Genomic DNA, 21,264 nt, shown 5'->3' with positions numbered 1-21,264 from the left:
AAAAGTTCTTCAGTTCTTTAGAGGATTATTTAAGTTTTCTCAAACTCTCGAAAAAACATTGTTAACTGTTTACAACAGCTAACGAGCAAAGTCAAATCCGGGATCCAATTCGTATCAGTGCATAATGTATTCCCGATGTTAAGCCTGGCATGTCACAAATTGATTTATTGAACCTTTGTAGTATTCATTGTCTTTGTAAAATATTTGTTTATTAACATATGATTTATGGTAGCGAACAGTCTATCACTTCGTGAATTATTTTAATTATTTCTTTAACAAAACGGGTTAACTTTGGCAAACATAGCTTTTTTTCTTAATTTTATGAAAAATATTTTTTTTCCTTTTTTTTAATTTTTTAAATTCTTGTATCACAAATATTTTTATTTGATTACTTTGTATCAACGTAATAATGCTAAAGTAGATAAAACAAATAAGAGTTTGAGATTATTTGCAAATGATGCAAGTTCTGTAGCACCATTTTCTAGTATATCTTCCCACCATGTCCACTCGTTGTTATAATTTATAGGATCACAACGCCGATCACCCGGCTTATTATTCATAGGATGAACTTGCTGGCGTAAAATATCAACGCGTTCAAGCATTTCCAAAACTATTTTAGAATTCTTATGCTGCTCATCGTATAAGTTGTTCTGTTCACACGGATCATTATCTAAATCGAACAAGCAGGGTCCTTTTAATGGCTCGCATGCTTGCAACAATGCAGGATCTTTTTCCAAACACTTTACTGAGGCTGCTTGGCGTAGCTTTGTAATGTTTACCACAGATGGAGATATGTTGAGGTAATGAAGATTTTGCCACACTGTCGTATTTCTAATTATTTCCTCATAATTCAAAGACCTGGGATCCCAACTACTACTATCGATCCTTTCACTTAGCCAGTCATCATATTTTCCTTCTTGGGTAGTACCGTTAATGAATTTCCATTTGCCTTTCGAATAAGATACGTAGTTATCTATGTCGTCAATATTATGTAAGATTTCGCGTTCAACTCTCTCGTAACCATATTTTAAAGCCGACCACAGGTTCAAACCATCTAGCTTTAGAGAGCCTATATCCAAGTAAATGCCTACAGCTGATGCCAAAGTTGGCAAAAAATCGGCTATATAGAATGTTTGTTGCCATATTGAACCCAACTTTTCTAACTGCGTTGACCAAATAGCAGCCGATGACCGAAGCCCACCTTCCCAGGGTGAATTTTTTTGCTAAAAGTAGTTTTAAAAATTGTTTTTCACAAACATACGAATGTAATGTTAATAAGAAAAAGATTACTCCTCTTAATGGATAATTGGAGGCAGTGTTAGCATGCAAGCCCGTCGTGGGACCACCGTTATCCGAAAGGAAAAGTACAATTGTATTTTTTAATACTTCCATGTCTGCCAGGGCTCCGATCACTTGACCCACGCTATTATCCAAAGCTGACATCATAGCTGAAATTTGAAATAAAAGTAGAAGCTTACAATAGAAAGAAAAGACAAATTGAAAAGCTACCGTACCTGCATAGATTCTCCGCTGTGGATTTTTGATATAGGAGAACTTTTCAATTTCTAAATCATGCGCTTGCAAGGGATCCTCCTCGTTCGCTGAATGAGGTGCTAAGTGACTTAACATTAAAAATAAAGGTTTTGCATCGTAGTCATGTCGTTTTATTAGATTAACTGATGCTTCCGTTAACAGATCGGTGACATAGGCACCCGTCTGATCGTGTATGGAATCCAAATTTAAACGAAAATCATGGCCTCGTGAATAGTTTTCGCTCTGCAGAAGAAGGCAAATGTCAGCGATAAAAAATTATTTAAAAATCAGAGATTCACCCTTTGAAGTAAAGTATGGTCGTAGTAGTCCACGTAGGAACCCAAATAACCGTAATGATAGTCGAAGCCCCTAAATGTGGGCGTGTAAACTTTGCGCGACATTCCCAAGTGCCATTTGCCAATCAAGCTGGTGTAGTAACCATGCTCCTGAAATATCACCGCCATAGTTGTCTCATTTACTGGCAAACTCCAAGGTTGATCGTTCACTAAAACATAATGCTGCATGCCTGCAAGATACAGAAGACGTTAATTTAAGTCGTTTTATGAAATTTTGAAAATCACTAAATCGGAAAGTGTACCGGTATTAATAGGATATTTGCCCGTTAATAGAGCTGCTCTAGAAGGGGTACACATAGCGGGCGTATACAAATTATTTAGAATAACGCCATTGTAAGCTAAAGCATCAATATTGGGTGTTAGAAATTCATTTGAACCGCGAAAGCTGACATCATCGAAACCCTTCGATTATTCATGTAAAACAATAATCGAAAGAAAAAGCAAAACACAAATAATTAATTAAGTAGAATATTGGAGAATACAGTTTAACTCACCATATCATCTGAAATTATTATAACTATATTTGGCTTAGTTGCCCCCGCTGGCCTTTCCTTCGTTAATAGTGACAAAATAATTACCAAAAACTTCCACATCTTACTCGTTTATGAAACCCTTTTAATTTCCATTAGATTCTGTTGTTAATTCATTTATTTATTATGTGCTATTATTGCGATATTATTGATTAACTTTTTTATTTATACGAAAAGGTTTGAAGGGATTGTCAGGTTTAAATCACGTTTTCAGCGTTTCGCTTTTGCTTATATTAGAATTAAAAGTTTTTTTAAGTACTTATTATAAAATTAAATAACCTTACTTTGTTATAAACGAAAAATATCTTAAGATTATCATGCCTAATGCACTAAATGCATTTCTTATATCATATAATTGCGTTTTTATCTTTAAACGAATTCACTTAATGAGTTCCAGCGATAAAATTCTTTCACACGTTCCTCAAAAGGTCAACTTTGCAATTTCATCTGATTGATACGATTTTCAAAGATGCCTCATCAAAGGATATTAAATCGAATTTTCGATACTCATCCCAGGGGTAGCAACTCGCATAGTGACGCTTCGCGGAATTAATATTTTTTGCTTCCCAAATGGACGACAATCAACAGAGAATTGGGATATAATTTTGAAAAAAAACTTTGACTGCTTTGTGAATACACAAATTGAAATTCACACTTGTTTTTCTATTCAAAACCCTGGATACAGAAACAAGTCTACCTATTCATAATAATTCAAAGAGCTATACGGTGAACGAGGTGAAAAAGGTAATCTGCCCTCCTGCTGTATGCGGGATTAATATTACCGAGAGGAAAGTTACGTTAGTATTTGTACCGTTATCTTGCTTTGTGTCGAAAAACTTTTGAATAAATCGTTATATGATTTCATGGTTTATAAATAAATACACACATACGATGTTCGATTCGAAAATTATTTCCATGCGCTATGTGTTGCATATATGAAAAATGTATATAAAATGTTTGGCCAAGAAGTTTTTATGCGTGCACATTATAACCAAGGCCTTGCACTGTCCCAACTATCATTTAACCATTTGCTATGTTTCACTCAGATCAATTTTCCAACAAAAATTTCTAAAATGATGGCGTAACTATTTTACCAAGAATATGACAACAGATTATTAGCCAAAATGTCGTATATATAAATTATAAGAACAATGCATATAAATTATAAGAACAATGAATTCCAATTTTGATGAGAAATGCTACATGACCAAAAATACAATCCAAGAAACAGAAAAGTTTCTTTGCTTGTTACCTATGGAACTACAGATCCATTTAGTCGGTTTTTTAAGCAGAACTTTTGCGGAAACCTTCAAGCTTGATTAATTTAGATATATATACATATTATATACATATTATATATATATATATATATATATATATATATATATATATTATTTATGAGATCTTGTAGTGTGTAGAAAATATAAAAATTTATAAAACCTAAAAAGGAAAGTGCGCCTTCAGTAACTACAGTCTTTAACGTTTAATGCGAATATTCCTCGCAGTGAAATTTGCCAAAAATTTTTATTTACACAATGTAAAATAGCTGTAGCACAACATTATTAAATCAGATACAACAATCGCTTTACTTTGCTTTGAGCACTCAAGATCAATGACATGGCAAATTGTGCACGGGTGTGTTTGTCTGCCTTTGAAATTCTGATAGCGTGCAAAATTATAATTTAGTATATGTGGTTTCGCGCAGAGAATACGTTTGCCAAGCTTGGCCTGGCTTTAACCCAGTCACATTTACGACCTAATATACCTGTCTAAAATTTATTTTCTGTATATATAAGATATATACATGTTGTAAAAATTCTCTTCATCTTTTCTGATCTTCAGTACTCTATAAAAGACGAACGGTCACAAATGCAATCACAAAAACTAAAAATCGTAAAAAGAATAGAAAAAATTTTAAATTTACGATCTGCAGAAAATCTGAGTTGACATTCGACCCAAATATATAACAGAGATCCTAGGTTGACTCTCAGTCAACAAACTGTCGCTTTTTTATATCTGTCTTCTTGACAATGAGGGTATAGTAAATCTATGGCTACTTTTTATAACGTCAAGATATTAGCATTGCAGAGCCGATAGAGTGTATATATCTTCGATCAGAGCAAAGTTCAAGTAGCTGCGTTCGTCTTCTTGACCCGCTTACTTTTCGCCTCCTGTCAATCTGTCGATACATTTGCCGACGCGTTTGCCTATTTATCCATGTTCGCTCAATTGGTTGTCAATTACAATTTATAGAGATTTTGAAAAATGGACGAGATTACCGTTCATAAACATGTGGGGATCGGAGTGAAAGTTTACAAGAAATTTTGAAACGCTGAAAAGTTACTCTCAACCAACTGCCACACTCAAACTACAGATCTAGTCTCTATTCAACCGAAGTCGGTTAGCAAGTATTCGCCCTAACATGACATGAATATTTAACAAAATTAATGTTCACATATTACATATTATATAAAATGAATAAATCACAGAATCATAACTGTATTATGTATTTGAGGTACGGCAAAATGAAGTTATAGTAAATTCTATTGCGGCGTATTACATAATTAACTAAGTAAATAATTATTTCCTTGATATAGACAAATTATTAGCGATATCTTTACGAGTAAAGTAAAATAATACATATATGATATTTACTTAAATTTCGTAGAACGAATCTTCTTCTCACACCCTATTCATTTTAATGAATATTATGGTATATGAATTGTGTGGTTTGGTATTTTTTTTCCATCCTGTAAAAAGAGGATGTGATGGATTCTAGATGCTAGATATTCCAAGTCACGTCACAAAATTATCACCGCCCTAGTTTTAGGTGGTGGTTATGCTACTTAATAAAAATATTTAATATTGTTTCAAACGCGCCTATGAAAGAATATGTATTGTTTTTGAGTGATACTTGGAGATTTGATAAATTATATAAAAGTATCTCTTTCCCTCTCTCTCTCTCTCTCTCTCTCTCTCTCTCTTTCTCTCTCTCTCTCTCTCTGTCTCTCCGTCTTTGTTTCCCTTGGTTTTTTTTTACGATCACTTTTTCAGTGAATTCCCCTATGTATAAACAAATACGCGTAATACATGTAATTAAATTGAATTTAATTTCGTTAATTATTTAACATACACGAGAACCTCTATTGTTCATGAAATAATGAAGTAGAAGATGCCGATTGTGTGATATTTAATCAGCGGTTTGCTTAAATCGTTGGATGTATCCAATAAATTACACAAAAAAAAAAACCTGCAAGTTCTCACAAAAGATTTTTAAATTATCTCAAAAGTATTTCAAAATCACATATAATATTGTTAAGAAAAAATTCAATAATAACAAATAACACAGCATTAAACTTTTTGTAGGTATGTTGGACTTTTGTCCATGCACATGAAAGAAACGAAGGGCGTGAGAGATAATTTAGCACATTTAATTAATTTTTAATTATTTTGCAAATTTTTAAATACATGCCTACATATCTATGCGGCTAATCGTTTTCAACTAAACCTTTTTATTTATTACATAAATGAATGTGCAATTGTTTTCACTTTTCTTTTTAAACAAAATACTTTGAAATGTTTTTATATGATTCCTTTCATTCGAAAAATTTTTTTATGGTTTTATGTTTATTAATTTAGATATTTTATTTGTCTATTTTTTCTTTTCTTTTTTACTTTAATTTTATTTTTGTTTTTTTTTTTTTTTTGTATTTTTAGTGCTTTCCATGCGAAGGTGTAACATTAATTGAAAGTTGTGGAGACACTTCAAACACATTTTATTTGCTAACAATCAGCACACAAGTACGTAACCAAATTGATCACAACATGGACGAGTATATATGAGATTTAACTTGATTGAAAGAGAGTAAAAGGCAGGGAGCTGAATGAGAGAAAGAGAGGGCTCTTACCGCAGAAATAGCTTATATGTGGAATTTCCTAAGAAAGAAGATTTAAAATATTTTCAAATTAGATAGTTTTCCCTTGATTGTATTTAAAATCTTTTCAGCGTGCATTTCTTAGTACTTCATAGAGCATTTTAGCTTACGCTTATTGCTGTAAATTGGAGTTTCTGCGTAATGGTCGACATTGTGTAGAATGGTTATAAATACATGAATCTCTAATCTTGACAAAGAGACTGGCAGCAAGAAAACTACAAAATAACAGTTCGTGGTTTTGCCCTAGTCTAGACTACCTGAAATGTCCTAAACAGATTGATCCTAGAGTTTCTCAAAGGTGTTTTTTTAATTTCATTTCTATTGCACGCATACTCATGTGCGCCGATATTTTGGATTAAGTATTAAATATCTCCACTCAACGTATGTACAACGGTTACAGAGGTACTCAAATAAATATCTGGGATGTCAAAGAAAACACAAAAACTTTAGAAAAAATACCTTTATACAAAGTTTTTTGAAAGGCAAGTCTACAAGCTTGTCTAGAATACGCGCCAATGTCCATCATGACCATCAGAACTTCCAACACCTTTTCCGCACATTAAATTCATTTTTTTCAATAAATCCCAAGAAAATCCCAAGTGGAGTCAACTGCCGGTATTTAGATGGCTCTTTAATGTCAGAATTTTATGAAATTACTCGACCTTAAAACTTCTAATCCAGTAACTAAGGCTTGCGTTGATGAATTGATGTTAGTCTCCTCAAGCTTAGATCAATGCTAATGAGTGCACCAATCTAATATTCAGAGCAAACATAGCATCTTTGGGTTCTAACAATTTCTCTAGGATTATTCGGGGATTATCTTCTTTCTTAACAAAATCCTCATGACGCAAAATAAATTTCATCGGTGAAGACGACTTTGAGTGAGAAATGATAATCAATTTTTTTTCCTTTTTTATTCTGATTGCTAATTAACGAATCGTTTTCGTTTAACCGAAATTGTTTGAGCTAATGAAAATAGCTACATGGCACGCGTTGATGGTCTGCCAACTCAGTACAGGTCTTGAAGATTATTGTTGATGTACTATCATCGGAAAGAAAAGATACGAAGGAAGAAATAGTAAACCGAGCTTAACAATGTCTAATGGAATTAGATAATTCGATCACGAAATGTTAATTTTAAAGAACATCAATGATAATAATTTTGGATAGCTTTAATGGATTGTGCTTGTGTGCACGTATGTAATGTTAAAGTTGTACATCATTCGTTTTGGCAAACATCGATGTAAAATTTAAAAAGGAGATACCTTCACGAAATATTTAGTAATTATATCTAAGCCCGGCATTTAAAAAAGGCTTTATATCTCCTTTTAACTCGATGCACTATCACCAGTGGTTTTAAAAGGGTTCAAGTCTTCCCTTTTAGTGAGAATAATTGAGCTCGCCTCAAAATAACCGTCAATCTTGGACTACCTCTTTTCACTATGTATAGCTCTGTCACCACCGGACTAGTCCGAGGAGACGAAATCTGACGAATAGTTTGCTTGAGGGAATCACAAAATAAAATCTAGCTCTGTTCTGATATTCGTCGCACACACATCCTTCAAAGGTCATACCATCCATCCATGACCAAGCTAACGTGACATTTAGACAAATTTAAGTACAAAAGAACCCCTAAGATGTGGTACGGTTTGCCCACCATAGTAATAATAATAACGGTGACTAATTTGTTCAAGCTTTGGAAAATTGATATCTTCGCCCACAATAATTTTCTTTAAGCCCACAATAATTTTTGTCTTCCCATGGAAAATTTATGCTTTATTATTACCTATTAGCAGCTACACGGGTCGTCATTGTTTTCTGCTTTCTCTCTGCAAGAGAAATGGGTGCATTTTCGCATATTTTCAATACCCATCGTATAAAAACCACATATATGTTTATAATTCTTTAAAAGATTTTATTTATTTTTAAACACTAGGATGCCTTCATATGCACTTACAGACGTGTATGTGAAAATAAACGAAAATACAATTAAAAATAGTTTTAACAATTCTCAAGTGAAATACAATATTCCGTGACATCCAGGGAGGACTGAAAAAGTCTTTTAAGCAATCCTTGAACAAGGCAGTAGCTCGCGGTTACATGGCAAGATATCTTTTAAATTAAAAAAATTTGGCTTAGTACATGAAGAAAAAAAGTAATAGTTAGTCTAGTTAGAGTTTTTGTCACCCACGCCACATCTGCGCTAAATTTTATAATGGCACTGCAATTGTGAAGGCTAAAAATGTTAGGTATATTACATATAATAACGGCCTCGTCAATAGCATTGACTTATTTATTTCATAATACATGGGGCTATGTACATTTAGCAGAACGAAAAGAAATATAGCTAACATGAGAGATGAAACACTAGGCAAACGACTATAACAGAAAGAATACTAAAGATGGAAAATTTACATTTCATGTTATTGTTTATTTTAGACTAAACTCTTGGGCCAGTTTGGACAAGACGTGCAACTTGCAAGAGTAGAAGCTATGAATTCAAAACAAAGTGCAAAGCAATCTGATAGCTATTGACCCCAATCAATATGTCTAAATCAATTCAGACGAGCTATCAATGTTTATAAAAAGTTGAAGTGGGCTTTAACATATATTTGTTTGACATAGAACAATTTAGGGCGGGGTACAGAAACCACAACGAATTTCAAAATGCAAACTTACAATTTTTAGGAAAAATATCCAAATAATTTGTCCAAGTGCAATCATATCGGCTCGGATCATATTCCGGTGAACCTCTACCAGTTAAGGGGGGTGCAGCAGTGGCTTTTAGCTTCAGTATATCCTCACGCATACTTTTCATTATGTTGTCGTATTTGTGTAGACGAGCTAAATTTCTTTGCTCGCATGGATCCTTCCAGACATTAAAAAGACATTCCTCCTCCAAGGGTTTGCAATTGCTATTTGGTTTCAGACTCTTAGCCTCACACTGCACTGAGGCTTTCACTCGCAAATTGTGCATTCTTGAATTGGTTAAGGGTTTCTCATCATATTTCTGGAGAGCTTGAAAAGTGGCCGACTGTCTTATGTTCTCATAGTAATACTTCTCACGAGGATCAATTATTTTTTTAGGTCGTTGTGATAAATGGTAATCGTATCGGCCTTCAAGAGATGTCCCTTTGATATATTTATATTGTCCTTTGCTATAAGAATACATTTCGGCTTGATTGTCTAGAGAATGCACAATTTCTCTTTCCGAGTATGGAGGAGTATCAGTTTTGCTAGTGACTAGCTCGGTCCAAAGGTTAATGCCATCCAATGTCAGGGATTGATTTAAATGAATATTAGCAGCCGCTGCAAGAGTAGCAAACCAATCTGCGACATGCATAGGTTGTTGAAATATTGAACCTCGATTTTGTAATAGAGGGGCCCATATGGCACCCGAAATACGTGTACCTCCTTCCCAAGGGGAATTTTTTTGCTATTAGAAGAGCATAATATTTTAAATATTCTTATTGTGCTAACAATAATTTCCATACAAACCCCTCTTAAAGGCCAATTAGAACCGGTATTGCTGAACAAACCGACCGTAGGCGCGCCGTTATCCGAATAAAAAATAACTATAGTATTATTTAATTTGTTCGCCCTATCCAGAGCATAAACGATTCTACCCACACTTTCATCAAGTTTCGAGACGATTGCTGAAAATTTCCATTGTGAAAGAAACGTTCTTAGCAAACATCAACACAATCATGATACCTGCATATTTTCTTCTACGTATATCTTGTATGTAGGAAAACTTTTCAATTTCTTCCTCAGGTGCCTGCAAAGGATCTTCCTCGTTGGCTGTATGAACAGCTAAATGAGTCACCAGTAAGAACAAAGGTTTCGAGCCACTATTCTGCATAATTATTCTTTCCGCTTCAGCAGTAAATAAGTCGGTTACATAAGTATTATTGCCTTTATCGCACTCTAAATCTAAATTACGGCGAAAATCGTAACCCAAACTAAAGCCGGGAGTCTAAAATGTTTGAATTGAATGTTTACAAAATATTTTCCTTTTTTAAAACCTCAAGCATTTGCCATATGAAATGTGAAGATAAAGGTGAAAAGTTTTTTGCTTTATAACACAAGATTTTCGCTCACCTCCATTTTAGATGTCTTATCATAATAATCAATGAAAGCACCCCAGTAACCATAATGATAGTCGAACCCATTATAGGTGGGAGTGAATTGTTTATGACCCATACCCAAATGCCATTTCCCGATTAAATTGGTCGAATAACCGTGAGCCTGAAATACTTCGGGCATTGTAATGAACTTTGTCAAAGGACCCCATGGTTCCTGATTAAGTAATATATAATGTTGAGTACCTGTCGAAATAGAATAACAACATAAAGTTAAGCAAATAATAATTTCTGAACAACAGTCACTCCATGCTGGATTAACAAACCTGTATGAAACGGATACAAGCCGGTTAACAAGGCTGATCTAGAAGGTGTGCACATCGGCGGCGCATACAATCGATGTAAGATTTTACCATGATAAGCCAAAGCATCGATATTTGGTGTTATAAACTCTTTGGCGCCACGAAAGCTTACGTCATCAAAACCCTAAACATCAATAGTAACAAAAACAATTTTTCTTTGTATTATCTTTTCCAAATATGAGTATATATTTGCGAATCTCTATACGGAGAAAGTTTATAAACCAAACATATAGTGGGGCTATTAAATGTATCTCTGCTGTAAATATTTAATTTCCGATTAAAAAATGTAATAATTTTTATAAATATTTAAAGATATAAAACGCAAACAAAGGGGAAATATCAGCCTTGCTCTTGTATAGCTTAAATGATTGTAGATTAAAATTAGACAAGCGAAAATTGCGTTTAATAAAAATAATTGTACTACTAAAAGTACTTGGCAAACTGCTCATCAAGTCGTCAAATTGCAGATAACCAGCCAAAGAAGTTTAAAGTTTCTAATGTTTTTATAAGTCCAACTAAAAGCAATTAAAGATGCCTCAATATATCGCCAAAGAAAACAGACTTATTTACTATACATCTTGTCAGCTGATTTTTAATTTTTGAACTTCTAAACCCTATGGGACGAAAGTTGAACTCTACCTTAGAGATAATGAGCTGAAGCAACCGCGATTGCCTTCAAAACATTCAGCATCCTCTTCAAAATAGCATATTGGAGTTGATTTGCTAATGAAGGAAAGCGTTCCTCTGACGTGGGGATCATCTGAACGACTTACGTTGATGCAAGAAATGCTTCTTGCATGGCTGTAACTCAACGTTTGTAGGCCCGATTACTATGCACGTCAGTTAAGCCTGCATAATCGTAACTCAAGTTGGAATCAATAGTTGGCGCAATTGAAATGTGTTATTTTGGAACAGTCCTGCTTAATCTAGCAGCCATTTCGTGCATGAAAAACATTTTTTTTTTTTCAAATCAAATACGAGAAAGGGAATTGATTGTCACCTTTTAATGTAGTCATAGGCCTTCAATAGGTATTTGGTTTGAAATCCATATCCATGTTTGTCGCAGGTCACAACCTGTGAATGAAGCTACTTTCACAGATTTGGCTTTAGCAGACATTACAGACGCGTTTGTTTTAAGGCAACCACACATGAACTGAGTTCTAGCTTTGTTTATCACAAACGAATTCTATGACTACGATCTATGCGGCCCATTAATGGGCGTTGCAAATTAAGCGATGAAATTTTGCTAATATTACAATAGTCATTTCCCACCCAGTAGCATTAAGCATAAAAGATTTTGAGTTAAAAATTTGGGTTTCCAAAATAAAACAATGCACCAGATGCCTGTTTGCCGTTAATATCCAGATTTCCTAAAAAGGCATTATCACATTTCTTATATATCCAAAAAATTGATATAAATCTTCAAGCTATTTTGCTTTATTTTACCTCTGTTCATTGTAATAATTTTAATTTAATTTAATTTTTTTTTCTGTTATTTGTTTATTTATTTTACGCATTTTTTGTATTTGTTTATTAGGTTGTAGGTTAATAGCCGTATCTCATGCAGGTTTCAGGTTATTAATCGAATTCTCTATTTGTGTAAGGCCTGCACTACCTTTTATAAACATTTTTTTAGATCGATAATTCATAGTCCTGAAGAATCTCTTTATATTGAAGAAATAACACGATAATATATTCTACACGAACAATTAATATTAATTAACAAATGTTCAATGATCTAATTATCTGCCATGATTCGTAATTCATTTCCTGCTCTTGAAACTTTCTTTGCTCTTTTTCAAGTGTGGGTATCATTTCATCATTGCATTTAAGTTTTGCTTGTCTATACCTTTTCTTTCAATTCTGCTTAACTTACCATATCATCAGCCATAATAATAACAATATTGGGCGGCACCATCTCCGAAGACTGAGCTAAATGGAAGGTCTGAATTATTACCATAATAATTGAGGCACAACTTTCAATAAGCTTCATTCCGATGTTATTATGAACGAAATATTTTTGTGACTAACTAGTCAGCAACGAAGACCAAGTCCTTATAAATCTGTAGTAAGCTCTATTAAAAGAAAGCTTTTTCATAAAAAGGTAAATAAAACAAAATGTAATAAAATTAAAAAGATACTGATCTTTATTTAAAGTCTAAAGTTTTTTACTAAATTCTAGGGTTTACCTCTCTCCTTCGATCGCGTTTTTGCGATATGAAATTACTTACTAACTATTTGGCAAGAATATTTAATTAGCTATGCGCCGTATGCTTTTCTTGAACGTATACGTTGGACGACAGGACTGATCACTTTATCAATATACTTGCCCTTCGTAACGCACACTACTATTTATATCCTTTTCAGAGTAAGAGTTCATAAACCTCAAGCCGTAGAAATGGAATAAGTCACTAATATAACCCGTTCCATTCTACACAAAATTCATTAGGACGGAAGCGTTAACCGTCTGTCGCGATAATGGCTTGTTTTTTATCTCAGAAATATTCTCCTTGTAAGTAACGAACACGTAGAAGAATAGTTTTTGAATTTGAAGAAACCGACGGTAAATCAAAAGCAAGGATACATCAGCTGTTAGACTGGAGGCATTATCATTTACAAAAATACCCTGCCGCGTGGACCAAAATGGGAATTGACGAAATCCAAATTTAGAAAATTTGATTTTCTTCTCAAAAACTTTATTATATTTCACCTGTGTTCTAATAAATTACTAAAAACTTGGCTTTACTGCCATATTACCAGACTGCCATATGCCTTAATAGATAAAAAGCATGGCTATGAAATGGACATACCCGGTTCAATTCCGCGGCAGCTGCTATATTGAATGCTGATAACATCCTCATGCTCGGCATAACACTACAGGCCTACCTCTCTCAGACTGCGCCACCTTTCTTCTCTCTTTCCCTCTCTCCCAACCTCCCTTATTCTAATCAACATTGCACTAATACAGATGAGGAAGATATCTCCGGATTGACGGATCACATATCGGAAACAAAAAAAAAAGCTCCCTGTGCACGGTTAGTTATTGGTATTGTTTTTAATTACTCCTTCTTCGATCAAATAATAGCGAAAAAAGTATAAAATGCTTTTATTTCAACAAAATGATTTTATTTTACAAGTAAATTGAAAACGCACAAACAAACATTATGTCCTATATTGTTTTAGTATTTTATGGTAAAAAAGGGTTCATATTAACTATGTTACCATTCTATAGCTCTTTCGGCAACCGGTAGTGAGCATATGGCATTGTGGACTGGTATTGCTAGGAATCCTGCAAGTGCTATACCATATGCATCTGCTTGTACGACCGTGGACATAGCAAACTGCAGTCGAACTGGAGGTATTTCATGCGACATTCTATAAAAGGTATTGACATAAGCGCCACCACCGAGCAAACCTTCCCACACGACAATGGTAAATGTTATCCAAACACTAGGGGTATAATTGAAAGTCACTTCCGTGAAGAAATATACAAGATTCATAAATTGAAACACCACCATAAGCCAAATCTTTGGAAATTGACAAACATTAACTGAGGAACGCGCTACGAACTCTCCAATCCGATAAGCAACATTTAGCCAACGATACTGAGATGCCTTATCGAGGAAAATATTTTTGAATAGAACTAATTCGAACTCAAAAATTAAATAAGAAATGCTTATTTTGATTAATTCCAAAGCTTTAACACATTTCCGTGCTTACCAAGCCCTGATTTATAAAATATTCAAAAAAAAATACTAAGCCCAAAGGCATCATATATTCCACCAATGTTCTTGCATATGCAAATTTTTGTGCAAATCCGATCAAAGGCTTTTGATCCTCAATTAATGCTCCCGTAATTGCAGAAGCTGCAGCTCTTTGCGGCTTTCGTAATAAAACCCAAAACGACATGGCTTCGATGAAAGGAAATATTAACATTACCAACATACTTTCACTTGGACTGAGCTTAAACTCGGTCAACGCGGCATACGATAAAGACCCAATAACTCCTGCAGCCCCACCTCCAGAGGACCAAGTCGAGACTACATTCCTAAGAAAACCAAAATAATTGCTTAAGTTATTTTAAAATATTTGGAAGGAAACGAGATTTGCTAACCAAACGGTTACTACAGAATTATTTTGAATTTGAATCCATTAATTGCTTTGAATTTATATAATTTGCTTACAACAGTTGGCAAAAACCAAGAATTAACTAAACTATTAACAATTGTGAGATCGTGGACGAACATGAATTCCTTCTTTTGCTTACTTTATAAGTTGAAAAGATATATAACTTATTGCAAGGCTTTTTCTTAAAAAGATCGTCCAATTTAATTGCTTTCCGTTAAATAAATTAACTGCAACCTAATCCTAACGGAGCCAAAATTTAGACCGGTGTCGTTGCTATCATGAGCGGCAGAGTTTAAAATCACATAAATCCAACGGTTAATTAATTATATACTCTTCAGTCATTCGTGATCATATCCAATCTACGTTCATATTCAAGGAAAGTGGCAGTAATTTAGGCTTGCGCAACTTTTCGATTAGTTTTGCTTTATGAAATTGTTTAAAAATTCGAACAACCGATAAGGTTTTTAAATATATAAAAATAATAATAGATCAGTAATAGAAAACAACTAAATACTGCTGGTGGATAACAGCCGCAATGAGTTGCTTTTACCTTCACGACTAAATCCGCTGAACTTTACAAATTTTGAAATAATTTTCATATCATTTTCTTTTGAACTGAATTTCGTAAAAGAATAATATATTTTCTTTATCTGTCATAGCAAGAACCGATTTAACTTTAAAAAACACGAATATTTCTTTAAAATGTAAAATAAAAATTTTCTGTTTTCATAACAATATTTTTTCCGTTTTGATGCATTTCTCACCTTTTTTTAAAAGTTTATTATATGTACGGTTACTTACTTATTAAATTTCGAAGAATATCCGAGAAAAGTTGCATCTCCTATACCGCAACTAGCCGAAGTGATGACCACTCCTAATATAGCCATCCACTCAAAATAGGCCATAGCCACTAATAAAAAACCGGCTGCCGAAAATATAACAGCCAGAGCAACAAGGAAGCTTAACCCCAAAAAAAGTATTGAATTAATTATGTAGATGTGAAAGAGACAAATAGAGGTCGCAAACTTACTGGACCCGAAATGGTACGAAGGGCATAATCATTTTAACGAACATTGCCGGTAGAACGTCAGCCAAAAGAATCGCTCCCGTCGAAACTAAGTGACAGTCTCGCTCGTGAGGCTTATCGCTACGAGTCTTCCGGAAGAGGGATATATCAAAAATTACAAAAAGAATAATTCGTAATGAAATCACTAACTTGATGTGGAAATTTGTCCAATACATCGTGAGCAGCACTCAACATAACTACATAACCGTAAATATTGCATAAACCCAAAATCCAATAAGCAATTAAGTCACGCCACAAACCTCCAAGAGGAGGAACAGGACCAACAACTCGAGTCTGAACACCGCCGGGAGCAACATTTTCCGTTTTCTTGGTCAGTGTTGTTTTCCCCTTTTCTTCTACTTCAGGCATATTCCTCTATTTCCTGAAAATTGAAAAACACGTAACTAAATTTTTAATTTAAGCTTTTTATTTTGTATCATTTATTGTCTTTTATTTAACTTGTAGTTAGAAAGACATCCCAAACATCATCATTTAGAATGTGATTTTTTCGAGTTTCACGCTTACCCTTTGAATATCTATTTACGTATTATATGAGATTTTTCCATTTTTTCCATTTACAAATAGTTTCAAATAAAAAACCCAATTGAGTAAAAAATCAAGTCTATTCGATTAATGCACTAAAAGGTGAGAATCGAATATAGATAAGTCGTCCGGTATTCGCAATGGACACTCACGTTGCTCAAGAATAGAAGTTAAGTAGCTTACGAAATCTTCCCAGGCGTATTTTTGAAAAGCTTAATAATAACTTGCTTGTATACATTTGGAAAAGCTAAATAATAACTTGTTTGTATGCGTAGAATCAGATTCGCTCTTACTTAATTTCTTTAACTTATTTAAAGGAAGATTGGATTTGGATTTGGATTACGTATCATGTATATACATTTTCACAGATATTCATGTTATTAGTAGTGAAGAAATTTGGAAAAAATGGCAAAACTCTTTTAAATTTTCACTTTCTGATGTTATGCACAAAATCTCAATACATGTGAGCAACATTGGCTTTGTATTTAACGGACCTATGGATTGTTGGACAAAATTAAGAATTGAAAAGCTCGAAAGGAATTAGCAAATAATTTAGCTTGAAAAGTTCTACTCTGAGCTCTCTGGGGTTGCACACTAGTGGAAAAACGTAGTAAAAAATTCCCGGTGATAAAAAAATCATGTCTACAACATAATTTCAAAAGTTTAAACACAATTTTTCAAAGGAACATGCAGCATAACTTCCATACAAATTTCATGCCTCTCAGTCGCATTCTTGACGATGTCTTTAAAATGAATACTGTCTAAAGCAATAGGCGACGCTTTCTTCGACAAGTTAATTTGCACACTTTTAGTGGAAAATTAAGCTTTCTTTATTCATATTTTTGCCAATCACACTAAAATGAGAATTTTTATAAAAGGCTACATGTACTTTTCTTTCTTTAAATTCAAATTTGCACCAATTGGCTAACGGGCAGCAGAACTTATTATTGGGATTGACTACGGTATTGCCTTTTTTTATTAATTTTCAAAGATATTTTTTTGTCTTAAATACTTAAATATATGCTTTATAGTCGCTTCGAATATGAATATTGTGTTACCTCTCCTTCAATCTCAATAAAATGATGTAAAATGGCTTCTTCTACGCTCTTGCAGTGACTTCTTCCATTAAGAACTCGTGACATTAGAGACAAGGCCTGTCCACGTAATCATAAATACAATAGATGGAGAAAAGTGCAGTTAAGTAAGAGGGTTACAGTAAAAGGTTGACATATTTCCAATAAATAGAGGAAGCAAATCCTTTGTGTTAACAAAACAGTTGAAGATGTCAGATATTATATCGTCGCTGAGGTGTAGACATTAGAACAACCTTCGTTTTAATAGCGTTTCAATCGCAGTAAATTAAACTCAATCGTTTAATCAAATTTAACAACTTTCAGGTCAAGAGAAGCTTAGATGCAGTCATGTGAATATATATTATGACTAATTGAAAGACTAACCTTATTATTATTATTATTATTATAATTTTAGACTAATGAAATAAATTTTTAGACTAAAAAGACATTAAGCACTAGCAACCCAGGCCATCGGCTCTAATTTATAGAAATGTGCATTAGATATTGAGCCTAGTAGTTTTAATAAAGTAATATATTGAGTTGATTTTCTGTTCTGAAGCTGATTTTAGAATGTCCAAAGGTTTAATCATTCCAAATGCAATACATCTAGCCAAAGAAAAGTTAAGGCAGTCGCAGAGAATGTGCTTTATAGTGAGAATTTGTTCACAACTGCAGATTGCGGAGGAAGACTTCTTCAAAATCCATTGGTGAGTAGCAATTGTATGACCAAGGCGAATTCTCGAAAATGCTTGGATCTTGGTTTCCACAAAATTTGTTGGATATATAGGTGGAGTTTATTGAGGGTTAATTGAAGAGTAGTGTTGATTATGGTATTGTAAATTTCCTTCTGCAATTCTGTCTTTAACTTTTCTTTCCATGTTCCGAAGATCCAACTTTGCTATGACATCATCCATAATTAGAGGAGCATACTTTGCCGCTCGATCAGCCTGCTCATTTCCCAATAAACCGATATGACTTGGTACCCGTAACATTTTTATTTTTCCGCCAGGTATTGTAATTATATTCCTTAATGTATTGATGGTGCTCCTGTTCTTTTCTAAAGTTGGGAGACCAGTTTCAATTATAATATTAGTTAAGGGCGTCGTCCGAAAAGCATTACACATTGCTCTGACGGTTTGGTGATAGACCGGGTTAAAGATGTTGATATTAGATTTGTAGCTATTACCATAAATTATCAAAGCATAGTCAATCTTTCTTAAAACAGGCATTTTGGTAAGATAAGCAATAGTGTTAATATGCGCATGGCGTTTCCAAGCAACGTACTGTATGAAATTCACCCTTATTAAAATAGAACTTTTAACCGAAGACACAGTGCTTTCCAACGATATTTGTTGGAAAACGTGAGTCCGAGAATATGCAGCGTCTGTACGTTTAGTACTGGTAAGTCATTAATATGCATCAGTAGATTTCCTGCATCTCATATCTGCTTTCGGCAAATGTTCAATTTTTTTTGATTTCTATATGGAAATTTTAGCCCCTGACGAGTTTGCCCATGCGGAGATCTCTCGTCCAATAGATTCGAGGATGTTGATTGCCTTCGTGCTATCTTTTTCTTTTGTAAAAATGTATACATCGTCTGCGTAGAGACAGTGTTCGACTCTCGGTACACGGCAAAGAATTTTACTAATTTCGTTGAAGGCGATTTGGAAAAGCGTGACAGAAACAGGAGATCCTTGTGGAATGCCATTCATTAGCGGAAAGAAATCAGAGAGATGATTGTTGACTCTAACTTTAAACCGCCGATACAACATGAATGATTTGATGTAGTTGAAAAATTTGTCGCCACCATTCCATGATCTCAAGAGTTTTAAAATAACATGAATACCAACTGTCAAAAGCTTTTTCGAAATCAATTGAGAGAATTGTTACATGATTTCGTTCGGAAATTGCTTTGCTTGTAAAATAATCAATATGTAAAAGAGCGTCAATGACCCATCAACCCGTCTTGAAACCAACTTGTTGCTTTGTTATCAGATTCTTGGACTCAAGAAACCAAGATAATCTAGATGCCATAATCTCTTCCAATACCATTGAGAGGCAAGATAAAAGAGAGATTGGGCGATCATCCGATGCCATGGAGACATTTTTTGACTTTAGGATTGGAATAACTGCTGCCACTTTCTATATGTAGGGCATAGGGTCAGTCGAAAATAGCGTATTATATAGGTACGTACAGTACGGAGAATAAATTGTAGAGTTTTTGCTGAGAAAACGATTGGGAAGGTGGGATATAGAGGGAAAGCACTGTAAATTTTATGTGTAGGATTTCTTGTATCACTACGGTTTGTATGATTGAGCTAAAATTTATGCGTTTGTGAGGTACACTTGATTTTGTAAAAACACCAACTCCTTGTTTGGGCAATGAATTTTGATCAGCATTCGTGACGTATCCAGTATATGATTTGGGTGGAATAGGATTAAAAGAGCTTCTACAATGGTCTCTTGAAGGAATATAGAGGTTGGGTTAAAATCATTTCTAAGTGTAGGAAGTTCATCAAAATTATTAAGAAGCCCCTTAATGTTCCATTCTAGAATTTTAGTAGAAACTTTATTTAATTGTAGTGACATGGATGCGGATTGGTAGGTGGCTTAACTCGCCATGTCAGCGTCTCCGTCGAGAGGATAATTTGTTCTTGCCAGCAGAATAACCTGTCTTTAGATGGTTGCGTACATTTGAAGTGCAACGAGTGGACGCACGTGAAATTGAGGGTTGATTAAGTGATGAAAGATTGGAACCACTACAGCTTGTAACTTGTTGACTAGAGTTGAAAGCTGGTGATTCTGGGGAATTTAATTTATTAGATTTTAGGATACGTGTTGTTGTTTTAATTTTTTCAATATTTGCTGTTGCTTTGGTTTTTTCAATATTATCTTTGGTGTGTGATGGAACTGGTTTCGCAATATCATTTTTGATTGATGGTAGAACAGGTTTTTCATTGGAAGGAGTTAGAGTTAAAGGCTTATTAGGCTCGATTTGCGAGGCAACAGCAACGTAGGTATTACTTTTGCCAATTCCTTAAGCTACAGATGCATTTCTATCCCGGTATTTGCGTCGTGCTTCGTCCATGCTACAGTAATTTTGCGTTTTGATTTTTAGAATTTAATCCTTCCTGTAAGAGAGTGTGTTTTGCTGTCGTCATTTAATTTGGTGAGTTTATATACTTCAGTCACTCCTTGATTGCCCATTTCGCGAACAATTTCATCTTCGAAACATGCTTTAAGCGCGGGGCATAAACTACGTCTCTAACTGAGTTCAGTTTTTCATACAGTTTAGCGGAAATAGCACATAGATTAGCTAAAGGTTTCGACTTTATGAGCTTTTCGGTTGCACGCGGGTTCCCAGCGAGTGCAAGTAAATTACCATCGCGTAGAATCGAAATAGAGTTTATGTATGTTGTAACGCTATCTAGGGCTTTTTTTATAACAAAAGATCTAATTTGGGAAATTGTTACGCTAGCATCAGTTGAAGAAATAACAATATATTTTTTGTCAATAGGAGTGATGTCACTGATTGGCAACACCGGAAAATCCGAATTTTTAATTTTTTTCTATGGGGGGACGTGTCAGCTAATAGATGAAATTTAGTCGAGTTTTTATCTGGCGGCCCCGGGGCCATTATGCCTTATGATTATCTA

General features: G+C 34.2%; 3 protein-coding genes across 4 annotated transcripts; all 3 read right to left on the bottom strand.

Annotated features, from left to right (window-relative positions):
- Positions 1-311: 311 nt before the first annotated feature.
- On the bottom strand, positions 312-5,677 carry LOC119631719 (arylsulfatase B). The gene is made up of 7 exons (XM_038024168.1): positions 5,553-5,677; positions 2,384-2,646; positions 2,132-2,291; positions 1,833-2,059; positions 1,515-1,776; positions 1,291-1,448; positions 312-1,223 (listed from the first exon to the last, which is right to left on the bottom strand). Exons 2-7 carry the CDS (start codon positions 2,480-2,482, stop codon positions 399-401), a joined length of 1,731 nt encoding a protein of 576 aa, XP_037880096.1. The 5' UTR covers positions 2,483-2,646; positions 5,553-5,677; the 3' UTR covers positions 312-398.
- LOC119631720 (arylsulfatase B) lies at positions 2,478-12,964 on the bottom strand. Of its 2 annotated transcripts, none has more exons than XM_038024170.1 (7): positions 12,675-12,964; positions 10,763-10,922; positions 10,456-10,682; positions 10,069-10,330; positions 9,853-10,010; positions 9,034-9,790; positions 2,478-2,521 (listed from the first exon to the last, which is right to left on the bottom strand). In XM_038024170.1, coding segments are annotated over exons 1-7 (1,683 nt in total). In that variant the 5' UTR covers positions 12,792-12,964; the 3' UTR covers positions 2,478-2,519. The 2 variants fall into 2 exon arrangements, with proteins under 2 accessions (XP_037880098.1, XP_037880097.1); XM_038024169.1 differs by lacking the exon at positions 2,478-2,521 and adding an exon at positions 8,402-8,466.
- Positions 12,965-14,016: 1,052 nt separating this feature from the next.
- LOC119631721 (battenin-like) lies at positions 14,017-17,631 on the bottom strand. The gene is made up of 6 exons (XM_038024171.1): positions 17,594-17,631; positions 16,143-16,374; positions 15,957-16,081; positions 15,728-15,886; positions 14,519-14,846; positions 14,017-14,451 (listed from the first exon to the last, which is right to left on the bottom strand). The coding sequence occupies exons 2-6, from the start codon at positions 16,359-16,361 to the stop codon at positions 14,017-14,019; spliced, it is 1,266 nt and encodes a 421-aa protein (XP_037880099.1). The 5' UTR covers positions 16,362-16,374; positions 17,594-17,631.
- Between the last annotated feature and the right edge of the window lie 3,633 nt (positions 17,632-21,264).

Source organism: Glossina fuscipes, unplaced genomic scaffold, assembly GCF_014805625.2.
Source record: "Glossina fuscipes isolate IAEA_lab_2018 unplaced genomic scaffold, Yale_Gfus_2 1, whole genome shotgun sequence".
Lineage (NCBI taxonomy): Eukaryota > Metazoa > Arthropoda > Insecta > Diptera > Glossinidae > Glossina > Glossina fuscipes.
The sequence above is the reverse complement of the archived record's forward strand: the minus strand, read 5'-3'. Positions and strand labels throughout refer to the sequence as shown.